Raw genomic sequence first — 17,348 nt, forward strand, 5'->3', positions numbered from 1 at the left:
TCTCAGTCCCCAAAATTAAATTTAAAAAAAAATGGTTTCATGCTATATTGATAGTAATTGTAGCAATTATATGACAATAGAAATAATTCAATTTTGCCCATATTCTTGATGAAGAAGTTTAATAAGTTCACTGGTTTGAGACCATATGTGAACATCCAGCTCGATTTGGTCCTACGTAGCAAAATTTGAAATTGTATTTTTTACATTGGATAAAAGTAGAGACTCAGAGCTAGAAAATGGTTTATCATTCACTGCAGTTGAGGAACAATGGGAAAGTAATTATGCTTTGAAAGTTGACAAACTTGTAACCCCACTTTTGAGAAAATGGCCCTTGAATGTTTTGGTATACCTACTGGAGAGCACTTCTTTGTCTACACCCATTCAGCGTTGTTCACACCCTCTTAAGCCTAAGCCCCACCCATCTCTTTAAGGATTCACATGTGAGGCCATGTGCTAACCAGAGTGAGTAAGGTAGTGTAGTAAACAACCAAAGATTTCAAGACTAAAAGTGGTGAAAGTAGTAGCAAAAATACACTTTATCTAGTCCTTGGCCTGTATCTTCATCTGACTTTGGTGCAGGTCATGTTGTTCTTCACATTACCGTCTCTGGTAAACACAATATATCAAATAAAATCAATGTTTATTTGTCACATGCACAGGATAGAGAAGGTTTAAACGATACAGTGAAATGGTTACTTGCATATTTGCATAGTAGCAATATCAAACATACAAAGTGTCCAGATAAATATTGTATAACTTTTTTATAATTATTAGATGATTTTTACCCAGACACACTTAAATTGATGGGTCATGTGAAAGAAATGCTCTAACCACCCCCCAGCCACATCTAGCTAAGTGGATGGGTCACTGTATTCTAGACATGTACACATGTTAATGAAATAGGGCCTGTTTGGGCCTACATAAAGCTGTCCCAACAGCAGAGCTTTCTTTTCAGCACCATGGAGTGAATCCTTACCACTGCTACACCTGGCTATCAGCAGAGCCTTGTCTGGCAGCGAAACAGTTCATTCAGCCTCATTTACTGCCTTTAAAAAAAACATAGCAGATATGGCTGACTTGCTTAAACAAATGTGGTTTCTACTGACAATTGAGATGTACAATACTATGGTATAAGGGGATGATGAGTGGATAAGAGGCAATCCGTAATTTTGATTAAGACATTAATGAGCGAGCTAGGACGGACGTAGTCAATATAACTATTTGTTCAGCACTTTTGAAATGTAGAGCGAAATTATTCAGAACATGGGCCGTTCTTACAGTAGTCTCCCTGTACAGTCGTGGTCAAAAGTTTTGAGAATGACACAAGTATTGGTCTTCACAAAGTTCGCTGCTTCAGTGTTATGATATATTTTTATTTGATGTTACTATGGTATACTGGAGTATAATTACAAGCATTCCATAAGTGTCAAATACTTTTATTGACAATTACATTTAGTTTATGCAAAGAGTCAATATTTGCAGTGTTGACCCTTCTTTTTCAAGACCTCTGCAATCCGCCCTGGCATGCTGTCAATTAACTTCTGGGCCACATCCTGACTGATGGCAGCCCATTCTTGCATAATCAATGCTTGGAGTTTGTCAGAATTTATGGGTTTTTGTTTGACCACCCACCTCTTGATGATCGACCACAAGTTCTCAATGGGATTAAGGTCTGGGGAGTTTCCTGGCCATGGACCCAAAATGTCGATGTTTTGTTCCCCGAAACACTTAGTTATCACTTTTGCCTTATGGCAAGGTGCTCCATCATGCTGGAAAAGGCATTCGTCACCAAACTGTTCTTGGATGGTTGGGAGAAGTTGCTCTCGGAGGATGTGTTGGTACCATTCTTTATTCATGGCTGTGTTCTTAGGCAAAATTGTGAGTGAGCCCACTCCCTTGGCTGAGAAGCAACCCCACACATGAATGGTCTCAGGATGCTTTACTGTTGGCATGACACAGGACTGATGGTATCGCTCACCTTGTCTTCTCCAGACAATGTGTTTTCCAGATGCCCCAAACAATCGGAAAGGGGATTCAGCAGAGAAAATGACTTTACCCCAGTTCTCAGCAGTCCAATCCCTGTACCTTTTACAGAATATCAGTCTGTCCCTGATGTTTTTCCTGGAGAGAAGTGGCTTCTTGCTGCCCTTCTTGACACCAGGCCATCCTCCAAAAGTCTTCGCCTCACTGTGCGTGCAGATGCTAGCAGCAATATCCTTGCCTGTGAAGCCCTTTTTGTGCAAAGCAATGATGATGGCATGTGTTTCCTTGCAGGTAACCATGGTTAACAGAGGAAGAACAATGATTTCAAGCACCACCCTCCTTTTAAAGCTTCCAGTCTGTTATTCTAACACAATCAGCATGACAGAGTGACCTCCAGCCTTGTCCTCGTCAACACTCTCACCTGTGTTAACGAGAGAATCACTAACATGATGGTAGCTGGTCCTTTTGTGGCAGAGCTGAAATGCAGTGGAAATGTTTTTGGGGGATTAAGTTCATTTTCATGGCAAAGAGGGACTTTGCAATTAATTGCAATTCACCTGATCACTCTTCATGACATTCTGGAGTATATGCAAATTGCCATCATAAAAACTGAGGCAGCAGACTTTGTGAAAATTAGTATTTGTGTCATTCTCTAAACTTTTGACCACGACTGTACACCAAGTCAGAGCTGTAGGATAAATAAAGGGGGCATATAAGCAGACAATGTAGCCTATAGCCTGTTTTAGAGAAATGATTACATTTCTCTAAAACAGGCTATAGGCTACATGTGCACCACCAAGTCAGAACAGTAGGCTAAGTTATGAGGGGGAAAGGGACCAAATTATTATGGTGATGCAAATGGGTTACTAACAGCTTACTACACAACATACATTTAGTATTACTTTCTTAGCTACAGTATACATATCTCCATGGCATATTACATCATTTATGCAGCAGCATACAATACATTTTTGGACTCACCTTGTTGTGCTGTGCTCACTTGAACAGGAAGGTGAACCAGCGGTCCTTGTGGGCAAAATGTGTCCTCAAAGTCTGGCATTCTCTGGATGTATGGTGCTTTCAAGACAACTGGGCTCTGCCCCAACTGCCCTGAATGACGTGTGTGTGTGTGATAGAGCCATCGCCGCCCCCCCTCCCCATGGCAGTGACATCTTGTTTTCCTCTCACGCTGAGATGTATCTGGGGCGCCCGTGTGTTGTTGCCGGGATGGCCCATCGGTTGTAGATCACCGTGGAAACACTACATAGCGACGAGCGCGGCAGTCTACCCTGTCAGCGGCGGGTTGGATTGTCGTCTCTCTCAGCGCTCACACACACACACACACACACACACACACACACACACACACACACACACACACACACACACACACACACACACACACACACACACACACACACACACACACACATACTGGCCACATGAATCAGGTGACCCTAGTTAATCATTGTCAGTATGGCGGATTGGAGAGCCATAACATCAGCAGTCAAAGGGCCAAAACCTTGCCAACTCACCCATCTTTCAGACGCTGACCCTAACCACAAATCTAGGATCAGATTACACAACCCAAATAATAAGTACTTATTCTTACCAAGTGATGCTCTAGCTAGGAAATGACAGGAGAATAGCAGATGTAACAGGATTGTAAGGTAGCAGAGCAAAAGCACGATGGCTTGGTACTGAGACCTATACAGTGCCTTGCAAAAGTATTCATCCCCCTATTTTGTTGCATTACAACCTGTAATTTAAATGGATTTTTATTTGGATTTCATGGAATGGACATACACAAAATAGTCCAAATTGGTGAAGTGAAATGAAAAAAATAACGGAAAAGTGGTTTGTGCATATGTATTCACCCCCTTTGCTATGAAGCCCCTAAATAAGATATGGTGCAACCAATTACCTTCAGAAGTCGCATAATTAGTTAAATAAAGTCCACCTGTGTGCAATCTAAGTGTCACATGATCTGTCACATGATCTCAGTATATATGCACATGTTCTGAAAGGCCCCAGAGTCTGCAACACCACTAAGCAAGGGGCACCACCAAGTAAGGGGCACCATGAAGACCAAGGAGCTCTCCAAACAGGTCAGTGACAAGGTTGTGGAGAAGTAGAGATCAGGGTTGGGTTATAAAAAAACATCCGAAACTTTGAACATCCCACGGAGCACAATTTAAATCCATTATTTACAAATGGAAAGAATATGGCACCACATCAAACCTACCAAGAGAGGGCCGCCCACCAAAACTCACGGACCAGTCAAGGAAGGCATTAATCAGAGAGGCAACAAAGAGAGTATCTGTCCATAGGACCACTTTAAGCCGTACACTCCACAGAGCTTGGCTTTACAGAAGCATGGCCAGATAAAAGCCATTGCTTAAAGAATAAAATAAGCAAACACGTATGGTGTTCGCCAAAAGCCATGTGGGAGACTCCCCAAACATATGGAAGAAGGCACAAAAGCTTTTTGGCCATCAAGGAAAATGCTATGTCTGGCGCAAACCCAACACCTCTCATCACCCCGAGAACACCATGTGGAGCATGGTGGTGGCAGCATCATGCTGTGGGGATGTTTTTCATCGGCAGGGACTGGGAAACTGGTCAGAATTGAAGGAATGATGGATGGCACTAAATACAGGGAAATTCTTGAGGGAAACCTGTTTCAGTCTTCCAGAGATGTGAGACTGGGACGGAGGTTCCCCTTTCCAGCTGGACAATGACCCAAAGCATACTGCTAAAGCAAGACTCGAGTGGTTTAAGGGGAAACATTTAAATGTATTGGAATGGCCTAGTCAAAGCCCAGACCTCAATCTAATTGAGAATCTGTGGTATGACTTAAAGATTGCTGTACACCAGTGGAACCCATCCAACTTAAAGGAGCTGGAGCAGTTTTGCCTTGAAGAATGGGCAAAATCCCAGTGACTAGATGTGCCAAGCTTATAGAGACATACCCCAAGAGACTTGCAGCTGTAATTGCTGCAAAAGGTGGCTCTACAAAGTATTGACTTTGGGGGGGTGAATAGTTATGCATGCTCAAGGTTTCTGGTTTTTTTTGTGTTATTTCTTGTTTGTTTCACACTAAAAATATTTTGCATCTTCGAAGTGGTAGGCATTGTGTGTCAATGAAATGATACAACCCCCCCAAAAATCAATTTTAATTCCAGGTTGTAAGGCAACAAAATAGGAAAAATGCCAAGGGGGGTGAAAGCTTTCGCAATTCACTGTATACGCATTTTAGTTTTTTTGTCTGTGTAAGTGTGTGTGTCTGTGTGTGTGTGCGTGGGTGCTTGTCTGCGTCCGTCCTTGTGTGCGTGTGTGCGTGTGCAGTGCAAATCTAGGTTTCTGTATGTCTCTCTGTCAGTGTGTGGATGTGTGCTGGCATCTGTGTTTTGTCGCTATTCAAACACACCCCTCGATCACATACATATACTCACAAATACACACATGCATGCACACTTGATCATACGCACTCACACACTTACACACACACACACACACACACATTCACGCACACTCACATACAGTACACAGACACTCACAGGTGTTTTCACATCTAGAAACCCCTCACACACATGCACACACACACACACACACACACACACATACAAACATACAGGGTTTTTTTGCCTCCCTAAACCCCCTCATACTAGAGTCCTGCACGGGTCAGAGTCGCCCCATGCCGGCCACATCAATTCAATACCCGAAATCAGGACAGATTTTTCTCTGCAACCCAACCCACCCGCATAGAATTGTTAGGTAGTCTTAAACAAATCTACTTTGAAACAAAAGTATACAGCTCACACCTGTACTATGTCAGATATATTATTTTCACAATGTGATGTGTCACTAAATCGCTTTGAGAAAAATAGTATTCTTACCTAATGAAAGCCTGTAGCCAACATAACAAAACAATAGCCTACCTTTACATTCAATGTTGTTTACATAATCAAAATGTTTAGGCCTAATTAAAACTTAAATAAACCATTCCCTGAATCGAATATAGGCTGCAAAAATAGGCTACATTTATTTAGTAGGCTATTCAAACTTTTACCAGCCACACCGGTTTACATTTTTTGGGGCCTGCATATGGTCTAATGAATGAAAGCCTGAATTAATGTACCCTAATAATTAACTGATAATTAACGGAATTATTGAAAACAAATAGGCCTACCTGCTTAGGCTTTGTATCCTTCTACCGCATTGTTGTCCTTCCAAACTGGGGATTTCACTCATGCAGCACTTGATTCCACGATGGTGTTGTAGCCTATTCCCTTATCATAACCTTTCTTTTTATTTCTCCGGTTAGGCCCACATTAGCCATTTTCGTGTGAGCTAGGCTATCCAGGGAAAGTAAACTTGGCAACAAGTCGTATTCTCAAGTGGGGAGAGGGAACATAAGCTCTACGTGTGGACAAATTAGAACGTTTTAGCACCACACAAATAAGGGACAGATCAAGGGCTGGCACAATTACCGTACAACAGTGTAGCAGACGATTATGGATGAAGATAAAATACCAAAATACCAAATACCATCATGAAAAGAAAATAATCGGCATAACCGTAAAAAATTATAATTGTGGAACGAATAGCTGACTGAAGACGAGACCGCCGAGCATTCGTGTGGTTGAGTCCGTTTCTGCTATAACATGGACTCCTAACAACATGACGAAACTTTGTTGTAATGTAGAATGTTCATTCAAATTATGTTAACTGATGTGGCTCATGCAATGAAATGTCTATTGAGTTGAATCAACAAATCACAGCACATATTTTAGCACTTCCTGCTTTGCTCCTATGGGTACGCTCGCAATGGCCGCCAGTCCACCCATTATGCCATCATTGACTTGAATGGGGACAACCGTTCTATTCAATCTATTTCTATTACAGCACATGCAGTAAGGAGCAGATAATTGTCTATATACAGTGAGGGAAATAATTATTTAATCTCCTGCTGATTTTGTAAATTTGCCCACTGACAAAGAAATGATCAGTGTATAATTTTAATGGTAGGTTTATTTGAACAGTGAGAGACAGAATAACAACAAAAAAATCCAGAAAACGCATGTCAAAAATGTTATAAATTGATTTGCATTTTAATGAGGGAAATAAGTATTTGACCCCCTCTCAATCAGAAAGATTTCTGGCTCCCAGGTGTCTTTTATACAGGTAACGAGCTGAGATTAGGAGCACACTCTTAAAGGGAGTGCTCCTAATCTCAGCTTGTTACCTGTATAAAAGACACCTGTCCACAGAAGCAATCAATCAATCAGATTCCAAACTCTCCACCATGGCCAAGACCAAAGAGCTCTCCAAGGATGTCAGGGACAAGATTGTAGACCTACACAAGGCTGGAATGGGCTACAAGACCACCTTGGTGAGAAGGTAACAACAGTTGGTGCGATTATTCGCAAATGGAAGAAACACAAAAGAACTGTCAATCTTCCTCGGCCTGGGGCTCCTGGCAAGATCTCACCTCGTGGAGTTGCAATGATCATGAGAACAGTGAGGAATCAGCCCAGAACTACACGGGAGGATCTTGTCAATGATCTCAAGGCAGCTGGGACCATAGTCACCAAGAAAACAATTGGTAACACACTACGCCGTGAAGGACTGAAATCCTGCAGTGCCCGCAAGGTCCCCCTGCTCAAGAAAGCACATATACAGGGCCGTCTGAAGTTTGCCAATTAACATATGAATGATTCAGAGGAGAACTGGGTGATGTGGTCAGATGAGAACAAAATCGAGCTCTTTGGCATCAACTCAACTCGCCGTGTTTGGAGGAGGAGAAATGCTGCCTATGACCCCAAGAACACCATCCCCACCGTCAAACATGGAGGTGGAAACATTATGCTTTGGGGGTGTTTTTCTGCTAAGGGGACAGGACAACTTCACCGCATCAAAGGGACGATAGACGAGGCCATGTACCGTCAAATCTTGGGTGAGAACCTCCTTCCCTCAGCCAGGGCATTGAAAATGGGTCGTGGATGGGTATTCCAGCATGACAATGACCCAAAACACATGGCCAAGTCAACAAAGGTGTGGCTCAAGAAGAAGCACATTAAGGTCCTGGAGTGGCCTAGCCAGTCTCCAGACCTTAATCCCATAGAAAATCTGTGGAGGGAGCTGAAGGTTCGAGTTGCCAAACGTCAGCCTCGAAACCTTAATTACTTGGAGAAGATCTGCAAAGAGGAGTGGAACAAAATCCCTCCTGAGATGTGTGCAAACCTGGTGGCCAACTCAAGAAACGTCTGACCTCTGTGGTTGCCAACAAGGGTTTTGCCACCAAGTACTAAGTCATGTTTTGCAGAGGGGTCAAATACTTATTTCCCTCATTAAAATGAAAATCAATGCGTTTTTCTTAATTTTGTTGTTGTTATTCTGTCTCTCACTTTTCAAATAAACCTACCATTAAAATGATAGACTGATCATGTCTTTGTCAGTGGGAAAACGTACAAAATCATTAGGGGATCAAATACTTTTTTCCCTCACTCTATATATATTTATATATGTGGGAACTCCTTCAAGACTGTTGGAAAAGCATTCCTCATGAAGCTGGTTGAGAGAATGCCAATAGTGTGCAAAGCTGTCATCAAGGCAAAGGGTGGCTACTTTGAAGAATCTCAAATATAAAATATACAGTATTTTGATATGTTTAACACTTTTTTGGTTACTACATGATTCCATATGTGTTTTTTCATAGTTTTGATGTCTTCACTATTATTCTACAATGTAAAAAATTGTAAAAATAAAGAAAAACACTGGAATGAGTAGGTGTGTCTAAACTTTTGACTGGTACTGTATATTATTAGATTTTTTTAAATTATTGGAACATCTATTACAGTGACTGAGGTTATTTGGCTGGCCAATTACCGTCATCCAAAATTCCATGACCGTCACAGCCCTAGACAGTTCCCTGCTCCACACACTCTCGATATGTTGGTGACTGGGAGCCTTATGTCTGCCTCGCCACTCACAGAATGGAATTCACAACACAATGCAACACAACAAGTGGTTTGAAGAAATTGTATTATCTTGATTTAAAATATTTCAGACTCGCAATGTAATTGTTCTGAACTGTGAGCCGACCCACGGGTTGAAAGAATGTTTTCATTTCACCCACCAGCTGATTTTTTTGCGGCTCACCAGCGGGAACCATGGGTATCCGACCCGATGCAGAACTCTACCTCACACATACATTACATGAGAGGTTACAGGAGGAAAGCTAAGCGGGAGATTAGTCAGAGTGTAATTACACCTGCTACACATACATTACACACACACACACACACACACATACTGTACATACACACACACACCTGATTACTGTTTGAGTAAGACAGGAATTATTGCAGTTAAATATTATTACCAAATCGCTCTCAGAAATGAGTGGATTGTGAAGGGCTTGCCTTTTGAAAGATCAAAGAGTGTCAATGAGGTGTAGCCTGCAATCATGTTGAGGTGGTTAAGCAGCATCTATTGTGGGAGTGTTTTCTATGGGAATGTGAGGCTGAGCTGGGTGTCATCATCTCTCACACTTTCCTGATTCATTAGACATTGTTGCAGATGTTTTGTTATGGATGTACTTTTGAGACACTTTTGAGGTGTTTGGGGTATTATCGATATTTGTGGAATGTTACTAATATTCTACTCTACTCTACTTTACTCTAACCTACTCTAGTCTACTCTAGTCTACACTACTCTACTTTACCCTAACCTACTTTAATCAACTCTACTTTACACTACCATACTCCACTCTACTCTAGTCTAGACTACTCTACTCTATTCTACTGTACTCCATTCTAGTCTAGTCTACTCTAATCTATTCTACTGTACTCTACACTACTCTAGTCTACTCTATTCTACTGTACTCTACACTACTCTAATCTAGTCTACTCTACTCTAGTCTAATGTCATGTTCCTTGTCTCCAGGTTCCAGGAGTGATGCTCTGCAGCATGGTACGTCAGGGACCCTCCCCCACTTCCTGCAGGAGCCCGATGATGCCTACATCGTCAAGAGCAACCCCATCAAGCTCAAGTGCCGGGCCAGGCCAGCCCTGCAGATCTTTTTCAAGTGCAATGGGGAGTGGGTCCACCAGAGCCAGCACCAGTCTCAGGAACACACCGACCAGGGCACAGGTGGGACACACACTGATGTGACATAGAAACACATACACATGCATGCACACACTTTTATGCACCTACCCACACAAACACATATACTGTACATTCACATGCTTACATATACTCATACATTCACACTCATACACACATACACACACACACACATATACATTCACACAAACAAACATACACACACACAAACACATTCACACACCAAATCATTTTTTGCCATCCCAATCGCCCCATAGGCTATAATTTCAGTTGGAGTGATAAAACGGTGCTCATATTTTAAAGACTGAAGGCCAGTGAGGGTTAAAGGGCAGTTTATTGACTGTTCCCAAGCTTAAGTCCAACCCTTCAAATAGTATTGCCTTGCCATGTTGCAATTATATTCCACACAGTTACAATCGAGCTCCTGCCGTCTCTAAATCTGTTTTGTCTGCTTTAGTCGAGTTACCTTCCCATCTGGCTCCTTCATATCTCTGATGCGTGTGTATATGTGTGTGTGTGTTTGTGTGTGTGCATGTGTGTGCGTTACGGCTGGAAATTGCCAGGGACCTCATGATCTCATATTATCCAGATACTTAGGTGCCGATACGATATGTATTGCAATTCTCACAATTATCATGATTATATGTATTGCGATTCGATCCTGCGATTTGATTTTGCGATTTGATGTTCCAAACATATTTCTCACTATATGTCTGCTGCTGAGAGACAAGAGAAAGCATTAGAAAATTAGTTTTGATCAGTCATGGAAATAAAAGTGCTGAAAACATGTTGGCTTACTATTTAAAAAGAAGATGGAGAACAACCAATAGGATGAAAAATACCTGAGTTTTGGCGCAGGTACAGCCAACTGCTACTAGCTAACACTACCTAGCAACAACAAAAAAACAAATTACAAGTCAAAATATCAGTATAATATCGTCCAAAATAATATAACAAAAAAGTATGTGCATGCGTGAATGTATACCTGCTAGGGATGTGCATCTTTCCCGTTCTCGATTCGTATCTAGATACATGGGCTTCGATACGATACAGGAATGATACGATTTAGTTTGAAATTATTCGGTGCGATTCAGTTTGATTAGAAGAAAGAATCGATGCGATTCGGTTCGATGCGATACGATTTGTTGCATAAACACATCCATTCTCCAATCTAAATTAAAATCTGCTGCTGATGCAGCTCATGAGCTGGGACTCTCTGAGCTGGATCTGTCTGAGTTGACTTCTGTGTGTGTGTGTGTGTGTGTGTGTGTGTGTGTGTGTGTGTGTGTGTGTGTGTGTGTGTGTGTGTGTGTGTGTGTGTGTGTGTGTGTGTGTGTGTGTGTGTGTGTGTGCGTATTTTTGTGGGGACATTTTACCGGTCCCCAGGAGGCATAGGGGATAGGTTTAGGGTTAGGGTTAGAATTAAGGTTAGGGTTAGGGGTTATGGTTATGGTTAGGTTTAGGGTTAGGGTTAGGAGTTAGGGTTAGGTATAATTTTAGGGTTAAGGTTTTGGGATAAGGTTAGGCTTAGGGTTAAGGTTAGGGTTATGGTTAGGTTAATGGTTAAGGTTAGGGTTAGGGTTAGGGTTAGATTTAGGGTTAGGGGTTAGGGAAAATATGATTTTAGATGGGAATCAATTATTTGGTCCCCACAAGGATATCAATACAAAACTGTGTGTGTGTATGTGTCACGACTTCCGCCGAGGCTGCCTCCCCTCCTTGTTCTGGCAGGTTTCGGCGTTCGTCGTCACCGGCTTACTAGCTACTGCCGCTCCCATTCTCATCACTCCACTTGTCTTGTCTTGTCAATCACACACACCTGGTGCTCATCCCCTAATTAGTCTGTGTATAAGTGTTCCCTCTGCCCCCTTGTCTTTGTGAGTGATTGTTCAATGTGGGAGGAGAGTAGCTCGGTTGAGATACTCTCTCATTGATTTAGCCAGGGTTGATTTTCCCCTGTGTCATTACATTTATTGTATTTTCTGAGACTGTGTTTGGTCAGGGAGGATTGTTTCCCCTGTACCTGTTTCGATTGCCATTGTAGGCGCATTGTATGTCTGGAAGGAATACATCTGCATCCGGTTATTTTACTCCTGCGCCTGACTCCGTCCATCATTCACCACAGAATCACTCACCCGCTGATATGGAGTCAGCAGGAGAAGACCGCATGCCTGGATGGAGTTGTGGCAAGGGTCCAGGAGCATTCCACGATGCTGGCCAGCTTGGGGGAAGCGATGGATCGGGTTCTTCAGGTCGTCCAATGACTGGAGAAGAGAGGACCCGATCTGTCGAGACCAGCTGGCCAATCCAGCCACCTACACCCCAGCACCCGGAGGGATCCAGATATCCCGGCCACCGGCGTTTGATGGGACGGCAGCGCGCTGTAAAGGATTCCTTCTCCAACTGGAGCTGTATTTCTCCAGCATCAGGCCGGCGCCATTGGAGCGGGAGAAGGTATCAGTCCTCGTTTCCTGCCTCTGTGGGAAAGCCCTGGAGTGGGCCAGCACGGTGTGGAACGAAGGAAGAGCCGCGTTGGAGGACTACAGGGAGTTCGCTCGCCTCTTTCGGGCAGTTTTCGATCACCTGCCCGAGGGTCGAGAGGCGGGCGGGCGGCTGGTCCAGCTGAGGCAGGGGACGAGGACCGCACAGGACTACGCGCTGGAGTTCCGGACGCTGGCAGCAGGGTCTGGGTGGAACGAGCGGGCCCTGATCGACCATTTCCGGTGCCACCTATGGGAGCTAGCCTGCCGGGATGCCATGCTATCGTTCTCCCAACTGGTGGACATGGCCATCCGGCTGGACAATCTGTTGGCAGCCAGAGGACGTCCTGGTAGGGGTCTGCCCGTTCCCACCCCGGACGACTCGGATCCCGAGCAGATGGAGCTGGGTGGAGCCACCGGTAGAGAGAGCGGAGGAGGACAGCGACAGTGCCACTCTGGTGGCACGAAGGGACAATACACCTCAAGTCGCAGTCAACGTTCTTTTGGGTCTGGAGGCGGTAGGCAGGGCACTCACGCATCACCCCAGGTATCGAACACCCACACTTGTTCAGAGCCATTTGCGGCGCACTGTACCCTATCTATCTCCTTTCCCGGTCACATGGTAGTTCCCCAGTGTAAGGCGCTAGTCGATTCAGGCGCAGCTGGGAACTTTATGGACAGGGCATTTGAACGCCGTCAAGGCATTTCATTAGTTCCCCTATCCATTCCACTCCCCATCAGAGCCCTTGATAGTCGACCATTAGGGTCCGGGTTAGTTAAGGAGGTTACTGTACAAGTCACCATGATCACCCAGGAGATTTTGAGCAGATCACCTTTTTGATTATTGAATCTCTTGCTTACCCTGTAGTATTAGGTATCCCATGGTTAGCCCTTCACAACCCCAATTTCTCATGGCCGCAGAGGGTTCTTACGGGGTGGTCGCGAGAGTGTCCGGGTAGGTGTCTAGGTGTTTCCATTGGTGCAACCACGGTGGAAAACCTAGACGGTAACCCCACCATGCGCATTCCCCCCCGAATACCTCGATCTGGCACTCGCGTTTTCCAAGACGCAGGCGACTAAATTACCACCTCATCGGGAGGGGGATTGCACGATAAACCTTCGGGTAGACGCTGTACCTCCCAGGAGTCATGTGTATCCCCTGTCGCAGGCTGAAACGGAGGCTATGGAGACATACGTCACCGAGTCCCTGGGCCAGGGGTATATACGTCCCTCCACTTCACCTGCTTCCTCGAGTTTCTTCTTTGTGAAGAAGAAAGATGGTGGTTTATGCCCGTGCATTTATTATCGACCACTGAACAAGGTGACGATACGATTTAGTTATCCTCTTCCCCTCATTCCTTCAGTGATTGAGTCAATGCATGGGGCCCGCTTCTTCACCAAATTAGATCTCAGGAGTGCCTACAACCTGGTGCGTATTCGGGAAGGGGATGAGTGGAAAACAGCATTCAGCACAACCTCGGGGCATTATGAATACCTGGGGATGCCCTACGGTTTGATGAATGCTCCATCTGTCTTCCAGTCCTTTGTGAACGAGGTGTTTCGGGACATGCTTGGTCGCGGTGTGGTGGTCTACATTGATGACATCCTGGTTTATTCCGCTACGTGCGCCGAGCATGTGTCCCTGGTTCGCAAGGTACTGGTCCGACTGCTGGAGAATGACCTTTATGCCAAGGCAGAAAAGTGTGAGTTTTTCCAGCAGTCAGTCTCCTTCCTCGGATACCGCATTACTACCTCAGGTGTGGAGATGGAGGGAGATCACATTTCAGCCATGCGTAATTGGCCGACTCCAACCACGGTTAAGGAGGTGCAGCGCTTCCTTGGCTTTGCCAACTACTATCGGAGGTTTATCCGGGGCTTTGGCAGGTTCGCAGCTCCATTACCTCCTTGTTGAAGGGTGGGCCGTCCCGGCTCCGCTGGTCTGCTGAGGCTGACCTGACCTTCAGTAGACTGCGGTGTCTGTTCACCTCAGCCCCGATACTGGCCCACCCCGATCCATCCCTACCGTTCGTAGTGGAGGTGGATGCGTCTTATTTTCTAAGAAGCTCAGCTGTTTACTCACGTCTTCCAGCACTACGGGGTACCAGAGGATATAGTGTCCGACCGAGGTCCCCAGTTCACGTCTAGGGTCTGGAAGGCGTTTATGGAACGTCTGGGGGTCTCGGTCAGCCTGACCTCTGGATTCCACCCCGAGAGTAATGGGCAGGTGGAAAGGGTTAATCAAGATGTGGGTAGGTTCCTACTGCCAGGACCGGCCGGGGGAGTGGTCGGTGTTCTTGCCAGGGGAAGAATATGCCCAGAACTCTCTCCGCCACTCCTCCACTAACCTAACACCCTTCCAATGTGTTTTACGTTACCAACCGGTTCTGGCACCGTGGCACCAGAGCCAGACCGAGGCTCCTGCGGTGGATGACTGGTTTCGGCGCGCGGAGGAGACTTGGGACGCTGCCCACGTTCACCTCCAGCGCGCCATGCATTGTCGGAAGGCCAACGCTGACCGCCACCGCAGGGAGGCCCCGGTCTTCGTACCGGGGGAACGAGTCTGGCTCTCGACCCGGAATCTGCCCTTCCGCCTGCCCTGCCGGAAGCTGAGCCCGCGGTTTGTGGGGCCGTTTAAAGTCCTGAGGAGGATAAACGAGGTCACATACAGGTTATTACTTTCCCCTGATTACCATATTAACACCTCGTTTCATGTGTCTCTCCTCAGGCCGGTGGTGGTTGGTCCGCTCCAGGAGTCTGAGGTGCGGGAGGTCCCTCCACCTCCTCTGGACATCGAGGGGGCCCCGGCGTACTCGGTCCGTTCCATCCTTGATTCGAGGCGTCGGGTGGGGGGCCTTCAGTACCTCGTGGAGTGGGAGGGGTACAGTCCGGAGGAACGGTGCTGTGTCCCGGAGAGGGACATCCTCGATCCCTCCCTGTTGCGGGATTTCCACCGTCGCCATCCGGCGCGCCCTGCTCCGCGTCCTCCTGGCCGTCCCCGAGGCCGGGGTCGGCGTGCTGCTGGAGTCGCGCGTCAAGGGGGGGTACTGTCACGACTTCCGCCGAGGCTGCCTCCCCTCCTTGTTTGCGCATGTTTCGGCGTTCGTCGTCACCGGCTTTCTAGCTACTGCCGCTCCCATTCTCATCACTCCACTTGTCTTGTCAATCACACACACCTGGTGCTCATCCCCTAATTAGTCTGTGTATAAGTGTTCCCTTTGCCCCCTTGTCTTTGTGAGTGATTGTTCTATGTGGGAGGAGAGTAGCTCGGTTGAGATACTCTCTCATTTATTTTGCCAGGGTTGATTTTCCCCTGTGTCATTACATTTATTGTATTTTCTGAGACTGTGTTTGGTCAGGGAGGATTGTTTCCCCTGTACCTGTTTCGATTGCCGTTGTAGGCGCATTGTATGTCTGGAAGGAATAAATCTGCATCCTGTTATTTTACTCCTGCGTCTGACTCCGTCCATCATTCACCACAGTATGTGTGTGTGTGTTTAACAAGTCACATAATAAGTTGCATGCACTCACTCTGTGTGCAATAATAGTGTTTAACATGATTTTTCTATGACTACCTCATCTCTGTCCCCCACACATACAATTATCTGTAAGGTCCCTCAGTCGAGCAGTGGATTTCAAACACAGATTAAACCACTAAGACCAAGGAGGTTTTCCAGTGCCTCACAAAGAAGGTCACCTATTGGTAAATAGGCAAAATAAAAAAAGCAGACATTGAATATCCCTTTGAGCATGGTGAAGTTATTAATTACATTTTGGATGGTGTATCAATACACCCAGTCACTACAAAGATACAGGCGTTCTTCCTGAAGGAAACCGTTCAGGGATTTCACCATGAGGTCAATGGTGACTTTATAACAGTTACAGAGTTTAATGGCTGTGATGGGAGAAAATTGAGGATGGATCAACAACATTGTAGTTACTCCACAATACTAGCCTAATTGACAGTGTACAGAATAAAAATATTCCAAAACATATATCCTGTTTGCAGTAAGGCACTAAAGTAATACTGCAAACAATATGGCAATATTTTGTCCCGAAATCAAAGTGTTATGTTGGGGGCAAATCTAATACAGCACATTACTGAGTACCACTCTCCATATTTTCAAGCATAGTGGTGGTTGCATCATGTTATGGATAAGCATGTAATCGTTAAGGACTGGGGAGTTTTTCAGGATAAAAATAAACGGAATAGAGCTAAGCACAGCCAAAATCCTAGAGGAAACCTGGTTCAGTCTGCTTTCCAACAGCCACTGGGAGATAAATTCACCTTTCAGCAGGACAATAACCTAAAACACAAGGTCAAATATACACTGGAGTTGCTTAGCAAGACGACATTGAATGTTCCTGAGTGGCCTAGTTACAGTTTTGACTAAAAACTTGTTTTCACGTTTTCATTATGGGGTATTGTGTGTAGATGGGTGAGAAATGTTTTATATTTAATCAATTTTCAATTCTAGCTGTAACACAACAAAATGTGGAATATGTCAAGGGGTATGAATACTTTCTGAAGGCAATGTATGTCTATGGTGTATGTAGGCACCTGAGCTGAGCCATAAGGGAAACTGGTTATCTATCACCCCACTATCAGTTAGGGGGGCAATGTTTGCTTTTTGCAAGCAAAACTACCAGAACTATTGTTGATGGTGAACCTAAACAATCGAAATAAAATCTAATGTAATCCCCAATCAGCATGTAAGCCTACCTATAGCCAGATGAGAGTTGTGTCTCTCCGGT

The 17,348-nt window shown here is 45.0% G+C and overlaps 1 protein-coding gene and 1 long non-coding RNA gene across 2 annotated transcripts in view; one reads left to right on the plus strand and one right to left on the minus strand.

Annotated features, from left to right (window-relative positions):
- The window catches only part of LOC311127976, a 1,008,662-nt gene that overhangs the window by 270,045 nt on the left and 721,269 nt on the right, over positions 1-17,348 (minus strand). The gene's annotated exons all lie outside the window — the stretch shown is intronic.
- The window catches only part of LOC311127971 (netrin receptor UNC5D-like), a gene marked incomplete at both ends in the record, with an annotated part of 301,636 nt that overhangs the window by 205,458 nt on the left and 78,830 nt on the right, over positions 1-17,348 (plus strand). The window contains one exon of the mRNA XM_084159887.1: positions 9,934-10,140. Within this exon, the coding sequence (XP_084016013.1) occupies positions 9,934-10,140 (207 nt within the window). The remainder of the gene's footprint in view (positions 1-9,933; positions 10,141-17,348) is intronic.

The sequence above is a fragment of the Coregonus lavaretus genome (genome assembly GCF_964263955.1).
Source record: "Coregonus lavaretus genome assembly, chromosome: 4".
Classification (NCBI taxonomy): domain Eukaryota; kingdom Metazoa; phylum Chordata; class Actinopteri; order Salmoniformes; family Salmonidae; genus Coregonus; species Coregonus lavaretus.